The sequence below is a fragment of the Macrosteles quadrilineatus genome, unplaced genomic scaffold, assembly GCF_028750875.1.
Source record: "Macrosteles quadrilineatus isolate MER2022 unplaced genomic scaffold, UCM_ALF_1.0 Scaffold_1__1_contigs__length_201487025, whole genome shotgun sequence".
NCBI classification, from domain to species: domain Eukaryota; kingdom Metazoa; phylum Arthropoda; class Insecta; order Hemiptera; family Cicadellidae; genus Macrosteles; species Macrosteles quadrilineatus.
This window is the reverse complement of record NW_026542594.1, coordinates 49,377,071-49,403,418: the sequence shown is the minus strand read 5'-3', so window position 1 is coordinate 49,403,418 and position 26,348 is coordinate 49,377,071. Positions and strand designations below refer to the sequence as shown.

The window sequence follows — 26,348 nt, the reverse complement described above, 5'->3', positions numbered from 1 at the left end:
GTATATATTGATATAACATAGGTAGAATACAATAGGTAGATCAAATCATTATCGTTTGAAGTAGTTTTACTTTTGATTGCTAAAATTACAGTACTTCCCTAATTCAATATGATTACATAGTTGAATTAATAAAAAAAATACAGAAGCGATCAATATTCCTGTCATTGCTGATGCGACAAATCAATATTCAATTCATCGCACCAACAAGTTCATACTATCGAATTGTCTCCAAAGAGAGATTACAATCGGTCACCCATGATGCAGTCGATTGTATATTGAAGTATCAAGTGTAAACAAATAAATCAATAAATCATTAGGTTCTTTGTTTCAATTATGAAGTATTAATTCACTCCAACGATATAATATTTAAGGAATGGAACTTTAAAAAAAAAAACAACTTGATTAACAAAGTCAACATATATTTTCATAAACAAATTTATCGGTACGAAAAGTTAACTCCCGTGTTAGTGCGGTAGACAGTACGAGCCACGGCGGGGGCTGCAGAGAACTTTACTCCTAGTAGAGCCGCTGAGGAGGCAAGGCTCTCGGGCTGACGTAGCCTTTGTGATCCAGGCTGCTGTTGCTGCTGGTATTGTGGTTGTTGCTGGTACTGTTGTTCCTGCTGGTATTGTGGTTGCTGCTGGTACTGTTGTTCCTGCTGGTATTGTGTTTGCTGCTGGTACTGTTGTTTCTGCTGGTATTGTGGTTGCTGCTGGTACGGTTCTTGCTGCTGGTATTGTTGTTGCTCCTGGTACGGTTGGTGCTGCTGGTATTGTTGTTGCTGCTGGTAGGTTTGTAGCTGTTGCTGTTGTTGAGGGAACTGCACCCGTTGCTGCTGAACATTTCCCAAATACTGCTGTTTCTGGGCCAACAGTTGGGCGTACACCTGCTGCTGCTGTACAGCTGCTTGTTGCTGTTGCTGTTGATATTGTTGTTCGTCTGACGTTTCCTCAGTGACAGGTGTGGCTCCACGACCCTGCTGTCTGTAGCCTGTGTCTACCGGATATCCGGCTATCTGTCTAGGTCCTGCATCACCAGATTTTCCAACCACGCCGTTGATCGCAATAAAAACCAACATCAACACAATCATCTGAAACAGAAATTGATATATAAAATCTATAACAGAAAGCTACAGATAATTTGTGCGGTATGATATTTATTATTCTCGTATATCCACACTATCTTAAAAGATAAGTATAATTGGCTACAACAATAATTTTAAGTTTCTGATAGAATGATCGACTATTTCTGGTCTAATGAAACCTGCTGATTAGTCTCACCTTGTATTATTTTATCGATATTATATAATTTAGTAAATAATGTTAACTCTAGAAGTTGTTGATACCATTAGCTCTAATTGTTTGAAAAATAGTTTCGATGTTTATTTTTAGGTTTTCACTATTACTACCGATTCCTAACATATTTCTGTGCTACAAGTATTCTTTTGGAAAAGACGGGAAATATTAATATGAGTTCAATCAAATTGAGTGGAAGCTGGCGCGTGAACAAGGGAAACACAAAAGTTGAGTCGACCACGAGCTGTCAAAAGTTTGTCCATTAGCTCCTTCCTCACTCACTCCTCACTGGCCAAACTGATGTGAGGGCCAAGTAGTCGAGCCACAACTCGCATTTACCTGAAATGAGCTAGAAACCTCCCCAACAACTCTACTTCTACTACTGTAAGGTCATTATTTAAAGTTTTTATTTTTCAGTAATAAATTTAAAAAACTACCCAGCCTAAAACAAAGGTTATTTTTTAATCAGTACTATCATAAATAAAATGATACAGTATAGTTATTGCATATAAAAAGTGACCAAATGACTTAAACTTTAGTGGCTCTAAAACATAAGCAAAATATTGTTAACTTTCTCAGTGGTGATAACTATGTACGATCAGGTACATTATGCAACCTAGTATACCTTTGCACATATGACAAATTTTAAGTATTATCAACTCCGTTTTAATAATGATCCGCTGCAGCAACACTGCAGACTAAGGGAACTCCCATTTCCTTGTTGGATTTGTAAAAAAATGAATTCCCCAAACTTGTCAAATGTATTCCATTTTAATATAGCTTTAGGTTTAACGAGTATTGTTTGCTATTACAAGAAGGGTAAAAAAGTGCATTTTGTAGTGAAATTCAAAAGAGTGTAATCTATAATATTATAAAGAAAATGTGGTGTCTGTGTGTCTGTCCGTATGTCTGTTTGTACAAGGTACTGTAAACGTAAAAACTACTAAACCGATTGTACTTAAATTTCACAAATATACAGCTACAGTACCTAGGATCAGTTTAGAGCTATTCCCGTTTCTATACTGACTTAGGGCTCTGACTTGTGGGCTTTTTAAAGTTCTGAGGTGAGGCTTTTAAAAGTAAATATTGATTAGTTTCCATGGAAACAACAAGCAAACTTGACAATTTCAACAAAATGTAAACAAGCAGAATCGTAAAATGCATTAAATTTCACAATTCCACATAATAGATGATTCAAATATATAAGCACTGTAATAATAAGTCAATTCAAAGGGAATAATTCATTGACAAAACAAATAATTCAATACCGGGTGATTGATATAAGTGTGCCAGCTGTTTTATTCGAAAACTATAAGAGATATCGAAAAAAAAAATTAAAACTTTAGTCCAGTCGAAAAAAATCTTTCAGCCTCCATTTTTCCAATATTGCCGCCAACTTTGATTTTTCTTAAGGAACACCCTGTATTTTATGATGTGTTCCGGTAGAAAATGTATTTTTAAGACAATTTCACTCTTGTGTTTTATTTTTCTTAATCCTAACCGTTTCAAAGATAATAATGGTTAAAGTTGTGAAATTTCAAAAATAGGTTTCGAATAAAACAGCTGGCATGCTTGCTCAGGCCTTTATCAAAACTCTTTCTCATGCCAAAATTTCAAAACTGTAACCATTATTATCTTCGAAACGGTTATGTTTATGAAAACAAAACACAAGAGTAAAATTGTCTTAAAATTACATTTTCTACCGGAATACATTATAAAATACAGGGTGTTCCATAAGAAAACTCATATTTTTAACATATTTTAAAAATACATTTAACATATTTTGATATCTCTTATAGTTTTCGAATAAAACAGCTGGCACACTTATATCAATCACCCTGTATAGGAAATGAAGAAAATTCTATAACCGTTGCCGTGTCATCCTAGGCTCTTATCCTGAGTTTTTTTTAATGATTTTGGACTGCGACAGGCAGACGTCTTGCCTTAACAACTACACCTTTAAGGTTATGTGAAGTAATGTTTAGAGGAATCAGTAAAAATTAAAAAGTTTGTGCTGTAAAAGTATAAATTAAAATGCTAAAAAAATAATAAAAGCTTAAAAAGTATAGATAAAAAAAGAACTATATCTTCTAAATAAATAAAATTAGAGTTTTGTCTGTACATTGCGTGGAATCATAAATGTTAATGCTAATTTTACATTTCACACGGAAGGGAAGCCGAAACGCGTGTTATCTTAAATACTGTATGTCTGTCTGTCTGTATTTATGTCTGTCTGTAACACTCAAGATGGCATTTTACGCTCTCTTCTCCAGGAAAACGAAAAAATAGATTATGATGAAACTATTACGATGTACTCTCTACATGCATAAGAAGGTTTTTCTGGGGAGCGAGCTGGTGTAGTGGTTAGAGCGCGGGACTTCGGTTCAAATCCCGCCAAATCACCAATAGATTTTATCTATGTGATAATACCGCAACCCCTGGTCTAGCCTGAAGTAATATGAAAAACAATTCCGGGCTCGTGCCTAGCGTCCTTGGACAAAAAAGAAGGCTTTTTATTACTTGAAACATATCTACGTCAATTGGTAATAAAATAACGAACACTCAAAACCCCAACATGTTTTAAAATTATAATATATACAATTTTACATTTTATCCCACCATAATGGATTAACGTCCTTAAAGAAGTTGCTATTCTCAGTAAAGACAGGATTATTTCTAACAGAAAATATACAATTCGTATAGTATTTGACAATTTGAAGAGAATAAGCACAAAGCTATTTAAAGCTAAATAAAATGCAAATAATGCCATTGACTATAGAACGGGTCACGTGTTACGTAATGTAATGAAATAGAGTTTCGGGTGTTTGCGGTTTGTTATATACAAACATTGATGAAACTGATATTGTATTTCAAAATTGGGGTTATGTTAATGTTAAATTAATTATAAGTAGTGCGAGTTTTGATTTATTTGTCATACAGGGCCAACAAAACAAAAAACAATAAAAATATTGTTATTTATTATTTAAATTGTTATTTAACGCCTAAATTGAATGTACATTATAAGAAAAGAGGCCTGACTTATGTTTTAAGAGAAACGTGAAACATTTTGTTGGTATTGTAATTTCAATACTTTTTCATTTCAATATTTTTATTCAATAATTGTACATTGTACATTGAATAGAGTGTCAAATTCCTAACCTAGTAAATGCAGTTATAAGCTAAAATTACAATTTATACAATACTAAGAAACAACCAATAAAATCAGGTTAATTGAGGAAACACCTCTTTAATGGAGTAATTTTTCTATAGTAGCGATTTCTATAAGATATTTTTTTTTAAATTTGTTTTAAATTTGATGTTGCCAATGGTTTTTAAATTATTTGGAAGAAAACGTAAAAACCTTGTTCCGGCACAGGTGAGCTTTTTATTTGAAAATAAAAGATGGTTGCGACTATTTTCTCTTAGGGCTTTTCCTCTTGTATTGTAGCATAATTGTGCGTTATCTGGTATACTTTCTCTCGCAATGAGAGCAGTTTCAAAAATATATTGGGCAAAGACAGTTATTATTTTAAAATTTTTAAATGGATTTTAACACATTCATCATTTTTTAGTCCCATCATTGTTCTAAATGCCCTTTGCTGTAATTTTAAGATTCGAGTGAGATTTTTCTTTGTTATAGTTCTATTTAAAGATATACCGTATGAAATGTGGCTATGGACAGCCACATGAAATGAATGGAATAATATTGTTTTAAAAGTACTGATATTACATAGATAAGGTATCTTTTTCAATGAAAATTTCCCTGAATTTATCTTTGAGCAAACATGACCGACGTGGTCCTGCCAGGATAGGTGTTTATCAATTTTTAAACCTAAAAATATATTTTTTCAACTTGTTTGATTTCCTCAAAATCCAAAATAATCAACGGTTATATTTTGTTTCCACATTGCTTAGTTGAAAATTATATAAAATTAGTTTTACTTTTGTTTATTTTGAGATTATTAGATGGTAAGTAATTTTTAATATTTGCAAGTTCTATAAAGGTATATATTTCGATGTGTTATTCTGGTTTTCCTGTAATTTTTTAGTTAATGTCATCAGCATATAAACACATATTTACACAAAGTACACACGACAGTGCATTTGGAATCTTATCAATGTAGCAAAGGAATAAAACAGGGCCTAATATTGAACCCTGAGGGACATTAAAGTAATTAGGTTTTATTTCTGATCTGTTTTTTACCAGCCAATTATTTTTATTAGAAATTATTTCAAGGTATTGCTTTCTATCCGATAAATATGATTTGAACCACGACAAAATATGACCTCTTACTCCCATATCTTCTAGTTTGAGTATTAGAGTGTGATGACACACCCTATCAAAAGCCTTCGTAAGGTCCATTGATATTCCTATAACACTTTCGGGTCTAACAATTTAATTTATTATACATAAAAAAAAAAAAAAAAACTAGAAGCTGCTGTAATTGTTGATCCGCCTGAGCGAAAACCATGTTGGCCACTAAACAAAAGGTTGTTATTTTCTCAAAAAAGACACTAGCCTAATTTTCATTGCCTTTTCAAATAATTTTGAAATGACTGGCAGAAGTGATATTGGTCGATAGTTTTCTACGCACTGAGGGTCCCCCTTTTTGAAAATAGGCACAACCTTAGCAACTTTTAATAATTTTGGAAAATGGCCGGATATGAAAGATGAGTTAATTAAATGAGTAAAAATTGTTTGGTTTGTATATTTTATTACTTTAACGGGAATTTCGTCGTGCCCACTTGAAGGTTTGTTACTTAAGGTGTTTACCAATTTCTCTACTTCCTCACATGAAACAGGTTCACATCTAAATAATGTTTTAGATTTTACACAATTTGTTAGTACTGGCTGGTGATTATCTAAAAACTTATTAGAGTTTACAAAACCATTCTTTCCAGATAGGCTTGATCAACGGGGAGCTGAGGAATTCCCAGGGATTCTAATGAAGGTTGGAGACGGAACATTGGAAAAATATAAATATGATAAGCCTCTCCTTCACTTGGTGTTGTCACATAACAAGAAAAACTGATTGCCAGTGTCGTTCCAGAAGTTTATGAACTACAGAACTTAGCATGGATAGTGCCTTGCTCTGTGATAATGCAATTCTAACACCTAAAAACGAGCAAGTAAAGCAGATAAACAATTAGTCTCTTCCACGTTAAGAACGTACATATAAATCAGTGAACACCGTCCTGAGAGAAGAAGATGCTGTGAACTACCCAGCATAGTTTCTCGACTCAATTATCAATTATCAATTACCAATCATTAAGGTGGGGACGCCACTTAGGTGCGAATTTCAACCCAAATATGAGTGAAGGATGATTGTAGATGGTGTGAGATAATCTGTGTAGCTTTGTTACTGACTAGTATCAGCACCCGGTTTGCCTGCCTATGAACTCACCCTGAAGGTTGGAGCTCAGTGATGCTGCTAAGAAACTTACATCCAGACAAATAAATTGTGTAATGGAACGCGTCTTCGTATTTGCAGTCTCCAGTGAAAGAGCATCATTGAAGCAGAGATTCTCACTGGTTGTGGTTCTGGGGAATTGTTATTTATCCCAATAACTCAATTAATTCCTAGCAACTACCCGTTAGAGTTCAAGCGGCTATAGTTCTCCGTCACAGTTTGCTTTGACAACACGATTAATAATAACAAGACCAGACGTTGTCTACAGCCGAGGTGGAACTGAGCGGATCAGCATGATTTTCTCACGGGTAGTTGTAAGTTGCGTGTTCCAGAGTGAGATCCAGCAAAAGCCTCTTCATTGATGCTCCGAGTGGCCATACTGGAAACGTAGTGTATGAGAAGTCGCTCAAATAAACCACACACATCCTCTTTGTCAACGAAAGAAACCTTGGGTGAAAGAATGTTTAGAAGAAGAAACCTTGTTTAGTACGATCTTCTAAATACCACCACCACCACCACCACCAGTTCTTCTAATTTAGACCACTTCTCATTTAAATGTTTTATTGATTTGTGTTGTATAAAATGTCATATTATTATCATTATGTTTAATAGTTTAGCTGTCATTATTCTCATATAGTATTTCTTTATATACACCGTACTTACTATTGTATTAGTTATAACTCTTTCTATTTATTATTACTGTAAATTAAATGCTTGAATTTATACTTGACGTAATAACATCAAGAAAAAGAAACAGTTTGCATTGAAAAAAACTTGTATGAAGTGCTGTGGTCACTTCATTGTATTGTTTGTACTGTATATTTTATTCAACCCGTACGTAGAACGGGTACACAGCTTGATTATAAACATTTGCTAAGCAACGGCGACAATAAAACAAGTCTATTGCAATGCATTTGGGTACAGCTTTTCTATTAAATATGCATTAATGTTTTAAGTAAATAATCGAACAGTTTATTTTCTGCCCTAGGGCCGCAAAAGACCTGCTTGGTCCCCAAATGTCGATGACAGCTGGCATGGACAGCAATACGTAACTTTCAGCCTCCAATAATTAACGTTTGTAAAACAGCTAAAACATCGTAGTGTGGTGAAAAAGCCATTTTGACCTGTGTTTTATACGTTCTTTCTTTCCGTGCTTTGATGTTGAATTAGTTGAAAAACTATTTACTAAACTTAACTTGGGCGTGACATGATTTTTTATACCTTGGGATTAATTTTGTGGTTGAGTAGTCTACTCATCGACTACCAAACCAGTTCCTGATTTCCCAATTGATCAACCCGATTCCCATCAAGCGATGAGCATGGTTCATAAACTCGTTCAAATAAACGTGGGTTTACACGTTTATAACAAATTTCATCAAAATTGGACGAATTGTCTATGAGCTATCGTGCTAATGGACATAATTATTTGAATTTGAACTTATAGTATTTTGTCTCGAGGCATCAAACAAAAAACTTAAGGTCACGAGTCTAGGTCTTACAGTAAGAACTACAGTAATAACTTATTCCCTATACGCTAACATATTAGTGGAATATACAGATATGAAACTGTCTTATTACGAAACAATTAATTGTTCCTACTTGATGACGTTATGAATATCTTTGTAAAGCCTAGAGATCTCTACCGCGACACCGTAGAGTAGCCTGGTTGTTTGTAGCCTGTGTTGTAAGCTAGTGTGATGCACCTATTGTATCACCACTTTCTCTGAGCGTCTGCCAAGTGACATAGGGCGAGGTATACACTGTAGCCTACGTAACACCAGCATGTCCTTTCCGTGTTGGACTAATTTATATCTGTGGCCACACTTAAGATTGCCTCTATCACAATTCCGGTTAAACTCAGTTTGTTGTGTATGAGTTCTTAAAATTAAACTCTCATGGTATTTTTTAAGCTTTCTCCAAAGCTACGCAGGCCTATATATGTAGGTAGAATATAGTTATATAGATTATAATGGGTTTTATTTGCACGGATATCGAATGTAACAATTAATAAATTATTTTAACACTACAGAAGAGTCCAGGTGTTTCTTGGTATGAAGTGAATTGTTTTAGCTTTTTTTATCATATAGTTTTAGAGAGGAAGCTACTTATTAAATTATAGATTGTAAAGTCAGAATAGTACAGTAAAAAAGATTTCAAAACTTGACCAAGAAAAGAACTATTTGTTTAATGATTGCACTCTAGCTACTATATTAAATCATTAAATGTAATATTAACAGAACCTATTTTTATCCAACGATGTTTTTATCTAGCTACTATAATAAACATAGTGTTTACTACCTTTTAGTTTATCGAAATTTACCTTTTAACCCATACTGCCTATCGGTTATTCATATTCAGACTTTTTAATGGGACTTTACTTGTAAGAAATAAATATACAGTGTGATTGATGTCCCGGAACGGAGTAATATATTTTTTACCTTTATAAATAAAGTAATAACATTTGTTATATCAATAATAACCATAAATGTCTAATCTTTCAAGCTACAATTAAATGTTTACCTCTTAAGGGGGTTGGACCACGAGGAGTAAGACGAAATTCTAAAATAACAGCATATATGTCAAGTTTGGTATCAAATTAAAGGTCTTATTTAGTAAAACACAATACCACAAATCCTAACCAAGAAAAAATGGCAGCCGTTCAAATAATTCTTTAATCTTCAATCTATGAACGGATGTCATTTTTTAACAAGCTGTTATTTTAAAACTATAAACTGTGTTAAAACTTTAAAGCTGTGTGAAAAACTTACGAAATTTTCGAATAAAAATTTTACATACATGATTTACCTTTATCTCCCTTATTTACATATCTTTTTTAATTCGTTTTTTGACATTTTAAATTTTAATCTTAAATTTCTAAAATACTAATTAATTGAGTGGAGCGAGCGAAGCTCTTATACGTCCACTCTTGTGCATTTCGCAATACGCAAACTCCTCCTAGACGGCTGAATCAATCGTTTTCAAATTTTGCATGGTGATAAAGACCATATCGGTGAGTGCCAACATCTATATGACGTTAAAAAAGTCTCTCAGGAATCCGCCCCACTGGGTCTCAAAGTCTCAATGTAATCCTTATGGAAGCAGTATTTGAGTCATAAACAAAGAAATATGATCAGCTGACTTTTGAATGCAAAAGATAAAGAAATAGCTGATAGCATTATTACACAGATATTATAACAGAAACGGTATGGATCATAAATATAATCAAATGACGACACTAGCTTAAGGTCCGTGACGTAGGAAGTGGTAAAGGAAGTAGTAAAGGTGAGCAGTCTGGAGTGTGGAAACTGTTTATGACGATTAGATTAAGGTAACTGCATTCCTAAAATTCTATGGGAAGAGAGGTAAACAGGTCCGCGAGGAAGAAAGTGGTGAAGGAAGTAGTCAGGGCGAGCTGTCCGGAGTATGGAAACTGTTTATGACGATTAGATTAAGGTATCTGCAATTTTAAAATGCTATTGGAAGGGAATGAAACAGGTCCGCGACGTAGGAAGTGGTGAAGGAAGTAGTAAAGGCGAGCTGTTCGGGGTATGGGATCTGTTTATGACCATTAGATTAAGGTATTTGCAATCCTATGATGCTATGGGAAGGGAGGGAAACAAGTCCGTGACGTAGGAAATGGTAAAGGAAGTAGTAAAGGCAAGCAGTCCGGAGTGTGGGAACTGTTTGTGACGATTAAATTAAGGTATCTGCCATCCTAAAATGCTATTGGAAGGGAGGAAAACAGGTCCGCGACGTAGGAAGTGGTGAAGAAAATAGTCAAGGCAAGCTGTCCAGAGTGTGGAAACTGTTTATGACGATTAGATTAAGGTATCTGCAATCCTAAAATGCTATGGAAATAGAGGGAAACAGGTCCGTGACGTAGGAAGTGGTGAATTAACTAGGTAGTAAAGGATGAGCAGTCCGGAGTGTGGTAACTGTTTATGACGATTAGATTTAGATATCTACAATCTTAAAATGCTATGGGAAGAGAGGTAAACAGGTCCGCGACGTAGGAAGAGGTGAAGGAAGTAGTAAGGTGAGCAGTGTGGAGTGTGGGAACTGGAAACTATTTGTAGCAGTTAGATAATTGTATATGCAATGCTGAAATGCTATAAGAAGGGATGGAAGCATGCCCACGACATAGGAAATGGTGAAAGAAGTAGTAAAGACTAGCAGTGTGGAGTGTGGGGAATGTTTGTGGCAATTAGATTAACGTATCTAAAATACTAAAATGCTATGGAAAGTGATGAAAACAGGTCCACGGAAGTGACTTAGGAAATAGTAAAGTATGAGCATAGTGTGAGAACCGTCTGTGGCAGTTAGATTAATGTATCTTCAATCCTAAAATGAGAAGAGAAGGAAACAAGCCCCACGACGTAGGAAGTGGTGAAGGAAGTATTAATTAAAGGCTGGCAGTGCAGAGTGGGGGAACCGTTTGGGCAGTTCGATAAATGTATCTGTAATACTTAAACGCTATGAGAAGGGTAGGAAACAGGTCTATGACGTAGGAAATGGTAAAGGAAGTAGTAAGGCTAGCAGTGCAGGGTGTGGGAACTGTCTTTGGCAGTTACATAAAAAAATCTGCAATCCTAAAATGCTATGGGAAGAGAGGGAAACAGGTCCACGACGTAGGGGGTGGTGAAGGAAGTAGTAAAGGTGAGTAGTGTTGAATGTGGGAATGGATTAACGTATCTGCAATGTTAAAATGCTATGGGACGAGACTGTAAATTAGTATATAGATGTAACTGAGTTGACAACAGCTGATTTTTACTCCATAGAAGATAAAAACGATTTTTACTCCCTAAAGATAAAAAAATGCTACTTAAGACCCGCAATGCATGCATTAAAAACGACTGTTTTTACTGCAGTATGACAAAAACAATATAATATGAACCCTTGATGTCTCCGCTCAATTTTGTGGATGCCTCTGCGAACGCTACCTAGTCAAATTAAAATGAACAATTTTTTAGGTCAATCTTCTCAAATGAAATAAAACATCCTTACATTTTAATCACATAAATCATTAGCAACACATTAGAAATATTGTTTTGCCTTATCAATATAATAGTCTTTTTAAATATTAAAGAAACGATATCTAAACTATTAAGAGTTGTAAATTATTAATTAAGCTCGTATGAGTAGTAATGCTAATAAGTATTTATTTTAAATAATATATTATATTAAAAATATTAAAAAAAGTATTTATTTTAAATTATAAAGAAAACTTTGTTCTTTATATCTCCAGTACATATTATTCAATTTACAAATTAAATTGAGCATTTTTACCGTTTATAATTAAATATAGTTACTTATATAACATACATTTTAGAACACAGAAGTTAAAGGCGTACAACGTAGTTATTTACGATATTCTCTTCTGTTCAATTTAAGTATAGTTGTAGTAAAACATAATAACTAAATTTACCTATATGTAAAAAAGTCTAGCTTACCTATATGTTCACATTATCTCAAGTTAATTCAACACATGTTAAGCAGTTCGAATTTAAAAAAACACCAAACTCACACAAAACATAGATTCTTGTAATGTGCATAGTTCCTACATGAAAATGTATCATCAATAGCATTATTTTCATAACTTAAAACATTAAAAAAAAAAATCTGAGCCTGGGTTGATACAGCAACGGTTATAGAATCTTGTTTTATTTCCACACTGGTAATTATTGACATAGTTTTAGAATTTAATAATCTATGATAAAGTTTTAGATTGAATAAACCTACTACATAGCTGGTTAAAATATTATATTTAATTTCTTTGGATGAGCTGTCTGAAATCGTAAATTTGCAATTTGGCAGTTCCTCTTGTTTATATTGAAATGTCAAAGCAAATAGAAACATTGTGAATGTTCTCATTGCAGCCATGGAGACCAATCAATATTTACTTTTGAAATCCTCACTTCAGAACGTTCAGAACGTTTAAAGCCAAACAACAAAGCCAGTATCAAAGTGTGAAAAGTCTTATGACCATCCTTGGTATAGTAGTTATATTTTTGTAAAGTTTAAGCTCAGTCAGCTCAGTAGTTTTTACATTAAATAGACACGCATATAGACACCATTAGATTTGTATATATGATATATGTATAGAAGATATATACAGTTGTATAATATGTGTGTAGGCCTATATATAATGATACAAATATGCGTTAAATTTTAACAAATGTTGTTTTTGGCCTCTGGGCACACCAAAATGAAAAAGCAAGTACTGTAGGTCCCGAGTCTAGGTCTGACCATCCTACCTATGGTAATAGCTCCCTCCCTATAGGCGAAATTCGCTAAAAAGTACGATAAGCACGGTTTTAAATTAAAGCCTGAATAAATTCAATACTTAATCTCAAAGCTATTTTTTATGAATTTAACAAAACAAAAGTGCTAACTAAATATTGACAGGAACGTTAAATCCAACTTAGCATAGGTATTAATCCTTTATTTTGAAAAAATATACATCCATAACATCAGAACATTAAAATACGATTGTTAAGACAAATACTGAACATACATACCGGGTGTCCAGCCTAAAGTTTTCCAATAGCTAACTTTTTAATTTTAAATCCGACAAACAACTTGTTATGGGGGACTTCCCTTTATTTTTATTCTGCATTTTGGGGTGATTTAGAAATTTTTCTAAATGGCCGCCATTTCCCAATATGGCGGACAACTTTGTTTTTTCTTATGGAACACCCTGTATTTTATGGTGTTTTTGGATACTACAGGTTATTTTAAGACATTTTTGTTCTTAGGTATTTTTTCATAAAACCAATGGTTAAGGAGATATGAACGGTTCTTACGGAGATATGAAACTTAAGGCATTTCTTATGGCGGAAAATAAACTTTAACCGTTCATATCTCCTTAACCATTGGTTTTATGAAAAAATACCTAAAAACAAAAATGTCTTAAAATAACCTGTAGTATCCGAAAACACCATAAAATACAGGGTGTTCCATAAGAAAAAACAAAGTTGTCCGCCATACTGGAAAATGGCGGCCAATTAGAAAAATTTCGAAATCACCCCAAAATGCAGAATAAAAAATAAAGGGAAGTCCCCCATAACAAGTTGTTTGTCAGATTTAAAATTAAAAAGTTAGCTATTGGAAAACTTTAGGCTGGACACCCGGTACTATATACAGATTACGGAGTGTCCCGTAAGTAAACAGCCAAACCCCGGAAAATTATTTATGAGCGAATGTCAAGGACAATTTATTTTTCATATTTATTTTCCTATCAAACGACACTTAGGTTAAAAAGACTAAATGAAAAATAACTAAAACATATATGATCTTATCCTAAACAGTGATCCTTTATCCGCATAATAATATCCCAAACAATTTGTCAAACCCGTGTTCCTAAGTGTAGGTCATATTAAATTATTACTTCTATTACATTAATTGAGGGTTGGTGGCTGGAACAGCAACACACTAAAGTTAAACATATTTTTTTATACAATATGTTACTTTTTTGTTACTGATCTCATGTACAAATGCTTACGACATTATTGTTAATACATTTTTTAAAACTTATATTTTGAGCAACCTATATTACCTCAGCAAGTATATCTTACCTGTATATCTGTAGTCATTTTGTCGACTGAGTCCAAGAGTGAAGCGAGAGCGTGTATATATGTGCCAAGACCTTTCAGTAACTTTCGTTGGAGGTTTATGCCAAACACGTTTTCGCGATGACTCGCAACAACGTACAAAAACGACAAGCGGAAGTCCTCTCGACTATATTGTGCTAATTACAATATCCTTTGTCTACAGAAAACTCAAATAAACAGCACAATCCGGTGGAAAATAGAGGATATCCTTGTAAAAACAAGATAGTGATTGAATCTAGGTAAACTCCAAGTATAAAAAATACCCCCAACGCGGCAAATCTGCAGACTTAGCGAGTTTCCATTTGCCTGATTTGATTTTCAATTAAATCTATTTCAATAACATTAGGTATCATGATTACCTAGGTTTGCTGCTACAGGGATGGTAATAAAATGTGTTTTTTTAGTAAAGCATTAATAGTTTTTGTAAATTATAAAATAAATAGATTTACCAGGTTTGATCAAAATATATACATAAACAAGCAAACTCCAAGAGTTTACTTATTCTCTATAAGAATAACATAGGAATTTTAGGGGCGGTTCACGAGCTCGGGACTTCATAGTCCGCGACCAGACGTTGGTCCCGGACTATTTAAGCGACGACCAAAAAATGGGTTCACGAGTCAGAGCCTAATGATGTGAAAGCCGGGCCCATTGTAGGTCGAGACCAAATCCATAGCGGAGCCTAATGACAGGGATTCGCAGGGAATTTCTGTTGAGACGTTGGTAACAACCAGTAACAACAGTCTGGAAACACATGTGAAGCCACTGCTGTTGACATACGCACTTCCATACAATAGGATGATCGTGAAAAAGGGCTGAACCAAAATGTCTAAACCGATTATTTTCCCCTTATTTCATTGTCCCAATGCTCGCCTATGATAATCTATCTAAGTTTATTGATTTATAAACACAACAATCCACGTTTGTGTCAGATAATGCAAGTCTTTAGTGAAATATATTTTTCTGTGTGCATTATTATAATTCAATTAAGATGCATGACATAAAATAACCGGGTAGGCCTATTTATAACCGGATGAATGCCTATTTTGCATAAATGCCCGATAATTAAGGATGGTGATTTTTGGATAGGATAATTTTAACTAAACTTATTTAAATGGTACAATTATTGAAACTAAAATGTATTTAGAGGTACTGATTATTAGATATAAAAATCGTATGTGTGTGCTGGATTTAATCGTGGCTGTAAACAAAGAATATTCTTTCCGTTATTCTTCCACTCTATAGTGTAAAATGTTGAAAATAATATTCTGCAATTAGCTCGTAATATTATTTATGTTAACAGCTATGGTTTTTAATTTACATTTTGTGTTGTTGCGATTTTTAAAATCAGTTTCATTACAATGCGTTTATATATACTAGGTAGGAAGGATTTACTTTTACCAAGGATTATATTTTAATTAGTATTATATTATATTTACTAGTAGGAAAACATAGTTTTTTTTCCTTTGGGCATAGTTTCAACTGAAAATTTGATTTGTTCTGCTTTCATTACCAAACAAATAGCTACCATCCAAACTTTACTAACATCCAATAAATCACCAGTTTCTCGATGAAAAGTGCCATCAGCCAAAAATATTAGTGCAACTGAAAATTCTTTTTCAATTTAGAATACTGTAATGGATTTTTCTGTCGGGAAATCAGTGCCTTGGAGTGAACGCCTCAAATGTCTCATTGACGGCTTTGGACACATTTTAATCTATCTTTAAATTCATCAAGTCATAAAAGGGTTTTAGTCATGATAACGAGCTGGTCCTATGCGAGGTAGTGGAGTGATGGTACATAATTGTTAACATAATACAGTATAGATATTTCATAGTCATATTCAATACACACGGCGACCAGCAAGTAGCCTACAACACAAGACGGTGATATCACCGCGAACCGTACTCAACGACTGACGGTTTGCTTGATGTTTCCCACGGCAAAAAACTATTTCTGATAATTATGTTGGATAACGATGGTTTAACTGTGGCTGATTAGTTATATTTATATTCTACGCATAATTTTGTCGTTAAAATTGTAATAACATGGGGTTTATCAGTAAAATATCTTTGTTATGATACTACTTTGTTACGTGCATAATTTATCTGTAGTTTCAAGTTGTTTGATGATTTTTTTCATGTTTTATGATCCTTTTTACCATTTTTACATATTTTTTAAATATGGTGTTGTGGGTAATGAAACTGTTCGGAATTTAATGAGGAACCATATTTAAACATTAGTTTTTAACAAATAATAAAAATAAAGGAGCTAATTAGATAAAACCGGCATCATGTCACGTTAAACCTGCCTCCTACCAGGTCTGAGTTGGAGACCAAACACCATTGTTCTTTTGGGCCCGAACCATCTCATTTGGGCTCGGACTTGACTCGTGAACCCACCGGGACTAATGATCAGAGCCGGGACTATCTGTAATTGGACTCGTGAACCCAACTTTTAAAACCGGGTTTTATCCCTGCACTAATTGTGTGCCGCCTATCAGTTTTGTCCGCGGCTTATATAGTCTCAGGCTCGTGAACCCAATTTTTTAAGTCGCGGCCCAAATACCGGTTATTTCCGGATTCTGGGCTCGGACTACGATAGTCCCGAGCTCGTGAACCGCCCCTTAAATTTACATTTTTTTGCATTTTATTCAATACCAATAACCATACAAAGACACTGTAATATACTAACTTACTTGTTTTTTAAGTTCTTTGAAATCGTTTAGAGAAATTGGTAAATTTTATGTTATGAGGGTGAAAAACGATAAAACCCAATTTTTACCCAGTAAAACCCCGTTCCCATGGTCCGATCATGCTGGTTTGCAAAATCTTTCGACTAAACGTAGGTTTACACGTTTGTACCAAATTTAATGGAAAACAGGTTATTTTTGCTCGAGTTATCGTGCTGACGGACACGCACACATGTATATATAGAGTGGATTAATGGAACTGCTGCATGAAATAATAACACATCCATAATATATTTTACAATAAAAATTTAATTTTATCACTTTGTTGTATTCTTTTTATACGGACAAGGGTTTAAATTCCTAGGCTACCTACTATCACGGACAAAGCATAGTGTTGGTTAGTCTAGGCTAGTATAAGTGGTGATGATGCGTTTGTATAAATACTTCAAAAATATGATTTAATTTTAAATCATACGGCGATCACTGAATTTTGTACATATTTCAATCTCCTACCTATATTTGAAGTGAATAAACCAAAAGGTTTCTAACAACATACCGTAGTGTAGCAATAAAATCGATTACTTGCTACTAAAATCGAGACGTGTTGCCTCAATTCTTTGTTTTGAGCCAGTAGTTTTCACGTTAATTTTAATGTGGCATACTCAAAACCTTAAAACTTTCAAATTTATATAATATTATAGTGAGATAAGAAAATATTTTAATGGTAAATTCAAACTGGTTCTTATGTGTACCTGTGTTTAACATTTAAGTGTAATTAAATGTATAATAAACTAGTTGGCCCGACAGACGTCGTCCTGTCCTAATGTGGTGTTATGTCAAATGCTCGTTCATTTTCAAGATAAGCTCGTTCACATCGCTAAATCACGTCCTGGTTGAAGTTCGTTTGCTACGCTAACTCACCTTTAGGTTGGAGCTCGTTCGCTACGCTCACTCACCTTTTCGTTGAAAATCAGCTGTTGTCATAAATTTAAAAAAATAATAGTGCTGCACCCTGTTGGTAAACCTATTACTTTTAATGCTGTTGAACATCACAGAATCAAATTGTTTAGTTGAACCAGCTGTTAAGATTCTTTACTTCCATTTAAATATAAGTACTCATAAGGTTAACATGGGGAAACTCCAGAGCCACTGGGGTGGAGCCGATTGGACGGATCACGAAATTGATAGTGTATAAACCTATCCCACGAAATTCTACACGTATGTACTAAGTTTCGTGGCAATCGGTCCAACGATGTGCAAGCTCATAACGTTCAAACATACAAACTTCCTCTTTTATAAATATAGAAGATTACATTTATTTCTGAGTACAAACATTGTCTACACATTGTGAAATTATTGTCTTGCTATCTATTCGAAATATATGAAAACTTAGAAAATTCCCACACAACACTTTTCACCCGATAAACCATCCATGGCGATTCAGCCATTAATCTTGCATACAACACTAATGTTGCTATTCTGTTATAGGAATTTTTCCTGTTGATTGACTTTCACCGCCATAAATTATGACGAATCGACCACTAAATATTCCCGATTTAATAATGAACAAACGTCAGTAAATAGCGTAATTTGTAAACCTGATGGGGAGAAAAGCACTACAGTTGTTTTTTATTGTAACACTAATAATTAATGTTAAAATATAATTATTACCCTTACGGAAATTCTCGCTATGTTCTCATTATACTATTTATACTACGTTGCAGCACAAAATGTGTTTTTATCCTTTGAATAGACTGTATTAAGAACAATACAAGTAGGCCAATTATAAACACATTGGTTTTCCTCGAGTTATTTTTAAATAACATTCGGTTCGAAATATTAATTAAATGTAGTTTTAGCGAATTTCCCTATAGGGAAGTAGCTATTACCGTAGGTCTCATGGTAAGACCTAAGCCCGGGACCGATTTACTTTTTCATTTTGATGTCACCAGAGGCCAAAAACACCATTCGTTCAAATTTTTATATATCTATATATAGAGATATATATATGTGTCCATCCGCACGATAACTTGAGTAGTTTTTGTCCAATTTTGATAAAATTTGGATTGAAGGTGTAAGGCGGGATAAACTTGAATGAGTTCGCGAACCAGCATGATCGGACTATGGGAACGGGGGTTTATGGGGGGTTTTATGGGGTGAAAATAGGTTTTTTCCATTTTTGACCCTAAAAACACAAAATTTCACAATTTCTTTTTAAGCCATTTTGTAGAGCTTAAAAAAACAAATAATTTAGTATATTGAAGCGTTATTATGCGCCTAATTGTTACGGAGAAAATTTAAAAAAATTGTAATTTTAAAATTCCCTTGTTATTCTTATGGAGAATAAGTCAACTGTTGTAGTTTGCTTGTTTATGAACATATTTTGATCAAATTTGGAAAATACATTAATTTCTTACTAAACCACAGTACCTTTTAATATTTTACATAAAAAAAACTTGTTTACCCTCCCTGTTGCAGCAAACCTAAGTACTCATTAAACTAATTCTGTTTAAATAGGGAATACATGTGATATTTTTAAGGAGACATTTTAGTTTAAATCCAATCAGGCAGATGGAAATTCGCTAAGTCTGCAGGTTTGCTGCGGCGGGGGTATTTTGTACTTCCTACCTTTAGCGAATTTCCCATATAGGTAATAAACTATTACCGTAGGTCTCATTGTAAGACCAGGACCCGAGACCGATTTACTTTTTCGTTTAAGGTCCCCTGAGGCCAAAAATACCATCCGTTCAAATTCCTATACATATATATATATATTTATTTATACATGTGTCCATTGGCCGGTGTTGGTGAGTTGCGGCCCAAATCTCTTTTTGCGTATGAGTTGCGGCCCAGACTGAAAAAAGTGTTGTACGACTTGCGGCCCGAGTATAAACAGGTAAATTGCGGCCAAGGATATGGTTGGTTTAATGGTACATAAAATAACCGTACATAATTTAAGAAATCAGTTTATTGTGTTAGTTTGGTTTGTACTCAATTGTACATAAGTTTATTGGTTTGGCTCAACATCTATGAAAACTTCTTTCGGGGAGCAGGTAAAACTAATAGAAGCACATTCACTAGCTAAACATTTCAGTGCCAAAGAGTATGTTTTGTTTAGAGCAACTCTTTAAAGTTCCATCCATGTACACTTTTTCCACCTTTTCAAAAACTTTATTTATTTAGCTTTTGTCTATTCAGAACGGTATCGTCACATCGGTCATGATTGTGGTCAGTTTGGGCCGCAACTCGCCTGTCTCTCATGGAGAGATTAGTTTCCTGGCCGCAACTAACCTTAGCCCCATTGGCACGATAACTCGAGTAAAAAAAAATGGTATTAACGTATAAACCTAAATTAGTTCAAACGAGTTCGCAAACCAGCATGATCAGACTGTGGGGACAGGGGTTTATGGGGTAAAAATGGGGTTTTCCTATTTTTCAACCTGTAAACATAAGATTTTGCAATTTCTTTCCAAAAATTTTGTAAAACTTAAAAAATCAAATAATTTAGTATATTGAAGCGTTGTTGTATGCCGGTATTTGTTGTATGTAAGCCTTCTTTCACACCAGTGCGGTGCGGGACCGTCCCGCACCGGACGAAGCTGTTTAGACTATTGAATCATATGGGAGCTTTCACACCAGTGCGGGTTGACCCGGACAGACCTAAACCTCCGTCCGGGTTGAAAAATCACCCGCACGAACCTAAACTTCCAATGCGAGTCGAAACCGCATGAATAGTTTTTAGATCATGGGCTCTTATGTACGCTTTCACACTTGCGCGGGTCGGGCTGGTTTCGTCCGCACATAAATCAGTAGTTTTGACAGTCTATGCCTATCAGTGGTTGAGTGTGGTTTATTTTGTAATACTCTTGTGTTAATAGGCAAGTTTGTTGTTCTTGGTATTGAGGTTGGAATTTATATAGAGCTTATTAGATTGGTCAAGCTTTATATTTTGATTTAGTTTGAAGGTCAGCGTGTAGGACGAGACCCCCACTGCAGCAAACCATCTTTCATTTGCATGTTTAAATTTTCACAAACGATTTTATTAAACATGCCTGATTTATTTAATATAAAAACATTTGGTTTAACGAGCACTTACATGTTCTTCTAAATACTGTATATAGAAGGAAATGAAGTTTTGTTTAAGCTAAAACCACATACAAATATGTGCATAGAAATCCATATACAGTATATCAACTACATAATTACTTTATCTCCTATAGTGCACTGAAATATATAAAAAAATGGTCCCAGATGTGAGATGTTATAGTATATTTCATAACAAGAGTAGAAAGTGAGTCATTACATATTTGAGACCATGTTTGATGTGCGAGATTTATCCCACAGCTGTCACCATAACTTTTAAAAACACAATGAATTGACATTTTTACACACACGGCATCTATCCAATTAGGTTATTTAGCAAGGGGGCACTGTATTTTATTTTCGGATAGTAGCATAACCACCTTACTTGTATTTATTTGAATGAAATGCATAAAAAAATCACAAAGTTTCAGCCTGGAAACACCCGGATCCGGGCAGCTAGTGTGAAAGGGCCTTGCAGGTCGTCCCGCATCGACGGTGCGGGACGGTGCCGCACCGCGCTGGTGTGAAAGAAGGCTAACGGTTACGGAAAAATGCCAATAAGTGTAAATTTAAAATTACCATGTTATTCTTAAGGAGAATATAAACTGTTGTCGCTTGCTTGTCTATGGACATATTTTAATGCGATTTTGAAATTTTGTTTACTTCATACTAAGCTATCAATATTTTAATAAAAAAACCTATTTTCATCCCTGTAGCAGCAAACCTAAGTACTCATTAAAATTACTGATATTTAAATACAAAATAAATCTGCCAATTTTAAGGGAATAATTTAGTGGAAATCCAGCCAGACAGATGGCAATTCCCTTAGTCTGCAGGTTTGCTGCGGCGGGGTATTTTCTATATTCGATAGCTATTGTAAAGTTTAAAAGGTCCAAAAATTTCACAGATTTGTATCCTTTTAACATCATATTGCAATAGAAACCATGACGGAGACTAAGAATTAAATAACAAGGATCTAGAAATTCGAACATTTTACCTCGTATCTGTAATTACATATTGCTTAGTATATTCGTCGGTGGTTTAATAGTTTCAGTAAAATAGTAGGTGTAGTTTTAGCGAATTTCCCATATAGGGAATAAGCTATTACCGTATTACTCATGGTAAGACCTGGACCCGGGACTGATTTACTTTTTCGTTTTGAGGTCCCTAGAGACCAAAAACACCATCCGTTCAAATTCATATATATATATATATATATATATATATATGTGTGTGTGTGTGTGTGTGTGTGTCCGTTAGCACGATAACTCGAGCAAAAATCATCCGATTTTGATGAAATTTGGTACAAACGTGTAAACCTACGTTTATTCGAACGAGTTCGCGAACCAGCGTGATCGGACTATGGGAACAGGGGTTTAGGGGGGGTTTTATGGGGCCAAAATTGTTTTTTCCCATTTTTGACCCTAAAAACTTAAAATTTAGCATTTTCTTTCCAAACCATTTTGTATAGCTTAAAAAAACAAATAATTTAGTATATTGAAGCGTTATTATGCGCCTAGTGGTTACGGAGAAAATTCCTAAAAACTTAAAATTTTAAATTGCCATCTTATTCTTATGGAGAATAAGTAAACTGTTGTAGTTTTCTTGTTTATGATCATATTTTGATCAAAATTGGAAAATGCATTCATTTCATACTGAACTATTAACATAAAAAAAAACACCTTTTTACCCTCCCTGTTGTAGCAAACCTAAGTACTCGTTAAACTAATGTTATTTAAATAGGGAATAAATATGATATTTTTAAGTAGACATTTTAGTGTGAATCCAATCAGGCAAATGAAAATTCGCTTAGTCTGCAGGTTTGCTGCGGCGGGGGTACTTTGTTATCACTTACTTATTACCACATTACTTTATATTCATTAGATTCAAATATGTTTTTCAATTATCCATGTAACCATTTAACAAAGACTGTGAGCATGGCTCTCAAATCAAGATTGTGCACTAAAATTTTCGTTTCAGCGCTATATCAACTTTTTCATATTGAATAAGGCTGACTTAATTCAATATTGGTTCATCGTTATAGTAATTTACGCAACGATCGCGTAAAGATAGTGTTAACGACACGAGTAGAAAATTTAAGGTACGATACTTGGCGAGTGCCTTAAACACTTTTACGAGTGTAATTAACACTATTTACACGATCTGCGTACACTACTTTACCTAAATCGGGTTTTAATTACTAATAATCACTAATCAAAATTTCTTAGAGAGGTTATGTTTTCGTGTATAACCTCTCATTTCCGCTGACATTGATTCAACGACTCATTGTTCCAATGACGAATTGCACCAATCGTTTACAATTAAATTGCTAAACAGCTGATTAGCTAAAGTTCGAAGCATTGCAATTTTACGTCTTCTCTCTCAAACCTTGAACCCCATTGGTCCGTTACCCGTGTTGTTAAAAAAATTATGCTGTTATGTAAGTAAATTAAACTATGCTGTTATGTGAAACCTTTCAATTTTAAGAACTGTACTGAAACGGCTACTTAAAAAAACGGTCGTAGGTAAAAGCTTTTTACTCTCTCTATTTACGTTTTCCACACAAACACATAACTCTGATGGAGGTAGTATTATTGATTACAGTACTTCAGAGGTTTCTTTTGATGGAATTCCTTGTGTTTAGAAGGAATGTGGACTAACGATAAATATCTGTTGGGCCACCAGGCGGAACATACATGAAACGCAGTAACATTGTTAGCATAGTAAGATAGTTGGAAAGTTAAAAAAAGGGGTTTTGACAGTGTTTTCAAAAAGTTTACTAAGTTATTTATTCATGGCCATTTGTCACCGTATATGGGCACTGGGTTAACACATTTAAATATTTAAAGTAAAATATATAATATCTTATTTGCAGGTCAACATTACTTAAAAACTAGCCCATTCCCCCAGGGTTCAATGTATTTATGAAGGGGTGACTTAAAAATCTTCATTTTACTAAAAAGGGGGGATTATCTCACAAATTCATGAGCCAATTTTCAACCTTTTTTCGCCAAACATCTTCTTTTGTCATGCTCTTTCATTTGATAAGTCACAAGGGGTACTTTGCTATTAAAAAAAATAAGTTCCGGGGAGGGAGTGGGGGAATATCTTACAAATTTATGAACGGATTTTCAATTTTTTTCATCAAACATTTTCTTTTTTTATGCTCTTTCATTTGATATGTCACAAGGGGTACCTTGCTATTTAAAAAAATTTAGTTGGTGTAAGGGGGGGGAAAGGGGGGGAATGTGAATATAACGTTGAATTCAAAAAAATTGGGCCCCCTACGTCAATAGATGATTCCCGCAAACTGCATATTTCTATCTATTGCGGTTTTTACATAAATAAAGATGCAAGTTAAAAAAAAAAACACCCTGTATATCTAATTTTTATCATTCAACTAAAATTAATAAACGGTATCAGCATTCTGACACATACTTTCTCCCATAAGTTTGTCAACAACCTTTATCATGTGTAAGCGGATAAGGTATACGGAAATGGGATTAGTATAATTTTGATCAGAATTTAAAGGACTATAACATACTAAATTTTTATCAAATTCGTTCAAGCCATTTTTTGTGAAAATCCTATTTTTCCGTTATTTTATGGGATTTTTATGGGAAAATAACATAATTTACAATAACTTTTGCGCCGTATTTTTTACAGAAATGGGATTCGTACTATTTTGTTCAGAATATAAAGGACTATAACATACTAAATTTTTATCAAAATCGTTCAGAACGTTTTTGGGAAAATCCTATTTTTTCGTTATTTTATGGGGTTTTATGGGAAAATCCCCATCAAAAATCAAAATTTCTAAACATATTAGAAACTATTAAAATTGTAAGGACCATTACATACTAAGTTAAATAAAAACCAAATTTTTGTTCTTAAATCCTATTTTTCATTATTTTATGGGGTTTTTATGGGAAAATAACATATTTTACCATAACTTTTGAACCGTAATTTTTAGAGAAATGGGATTTGTAACATTTTGTTCAGAATTTTAAGGGATACAACATACTAAATTTTTATCAAAATCGTTTGGGCCATTTTTGAGAAAATTGGATTTTTTCTGTTTTTTATGGGTTTTTATGGGAAAATCTTCATTAAAAATCAAAATTTCAAAAAAATGAAAAAAAACGCCTGGAGATACTATGGATTAGGACCTACATACCAAATTTCATCGAAATCAGACCACAGGTGTAGTCTTTAGCTCTGTACACATCCAGACACACACACACACACACACACATACGGGGTTTTACCGAATACTCGCAAACACCTAATTGTGGCATCTTTCAACCTGCGGCCACCAGTGGATGAAGGAAGGTGGTAGAAATATGTCTGCATCGATATTTTTAATGAACACTCCATTTTAACATCTAACATTCCAGTTTTTAAATTGTGGCACCATGCCACAAATCGGTATATATCAACAGTGTGTGGACAGGATGCCACTAATGCGTTGTAGTGCTTGAGCGGTGTGTGCGCCCCCCCTACTTCTCGCTTGCGCTGTTGCCAGTTCTCCGTTCTAGTTCCTTCATTCCGTTCTGTATTCATGTGGCTATGCCCTAGCCGCTGTAGCTCATTTCCCGCACTCATGACGTCGTCTTTTATTAGTGTAAGGATTTTATATGAAGTTTTTTTCAAAGCTCCAATAATTTTTACAATTATTGGATTTAAAGTCAATGGACCAAATGAAATGTCGTGAGGATTATATAAACCTACATGCTATTTTGTTGATATTTTATCGTCACATTGTATGTATGGTTTACGAACTGAGATACTTGGAATAAAGGCCTTAATGTGCTGAATAAATTATCAGTTTCATGGGAATATACAAGAAATCTATTCTATCTATATATTAATTACGTAAGCCGATTCTTTGCGTCAAAATTGTGGGCGACTGGGAAGTCGTATAACGACGTGAGAGGGCTCAAATTAAAGGTCTTTATCCCGTGACGGCGGGAAAAATAGTGAAATTTCCAAAATCTTAACACAAAATCCTACTAATATTATAAATGAGAAAGTTTAGATGTATGGATGTATGGATGGATGTATGTTTGTGACAAGTGAACGCGAAAAATACTGGTCGGATTGGGCTGAAATTTGGCATGATGATAGCTCACATTCCCGATTAACATATAGGCATATTCTTATTTCAAAAATCCTTTCGGGCTCCGCCCCAGTGGCTCTGGAGTTTCCCATGTTAACCTTATGAGAAATGAAATTATTGAATCTTAACAGCTGTTTC

General features: G+C 34.2%; 1 protein-coding gene across 1 annotated transcript; it reads right to left on the bottom strand.

The window, feature by feature from the left end:
• Positions 1-436: 436 nt before the first annotated feature.
• Positions 437-7,084, bottom strand: LOC128996761 (GATA zinc finger domain-containing protein 10-like). Its single transcript, XM_054422218.1, has 2 exons — positions 7,013-7,084; positions 437-1,090 (listed from the first exon to the last, which is right to left on the bottom strand). The coding sequence occupies exons 1-2, from the start codon at positions 7,082-7,084 to the stop codon at positions 437-439; spliced, it is 726 nt and encodes a 241-aa protein (XP_054278193.1).
• Positions 7,085-26,348: the final 19,264 nt, after the last annotated feature.

Excerpts from the sequence above, each read along its gene's own strand:
- LOC128996761 (XM_054422218.1), bottom strand. The coding sequence starts at position 7,084 with ATGGCCACTCGGAGCATCAATGAAGAGGCTTTTGCTGGATCTCACTCT. Across the intron at positions 1,091-7,012 it reads CACGCAACTTACAACTACCC|ATGATTGTGTTGATGTTGGT; the intron begins GTGAGAAAATCA and ends TTTCTGTTTCAG.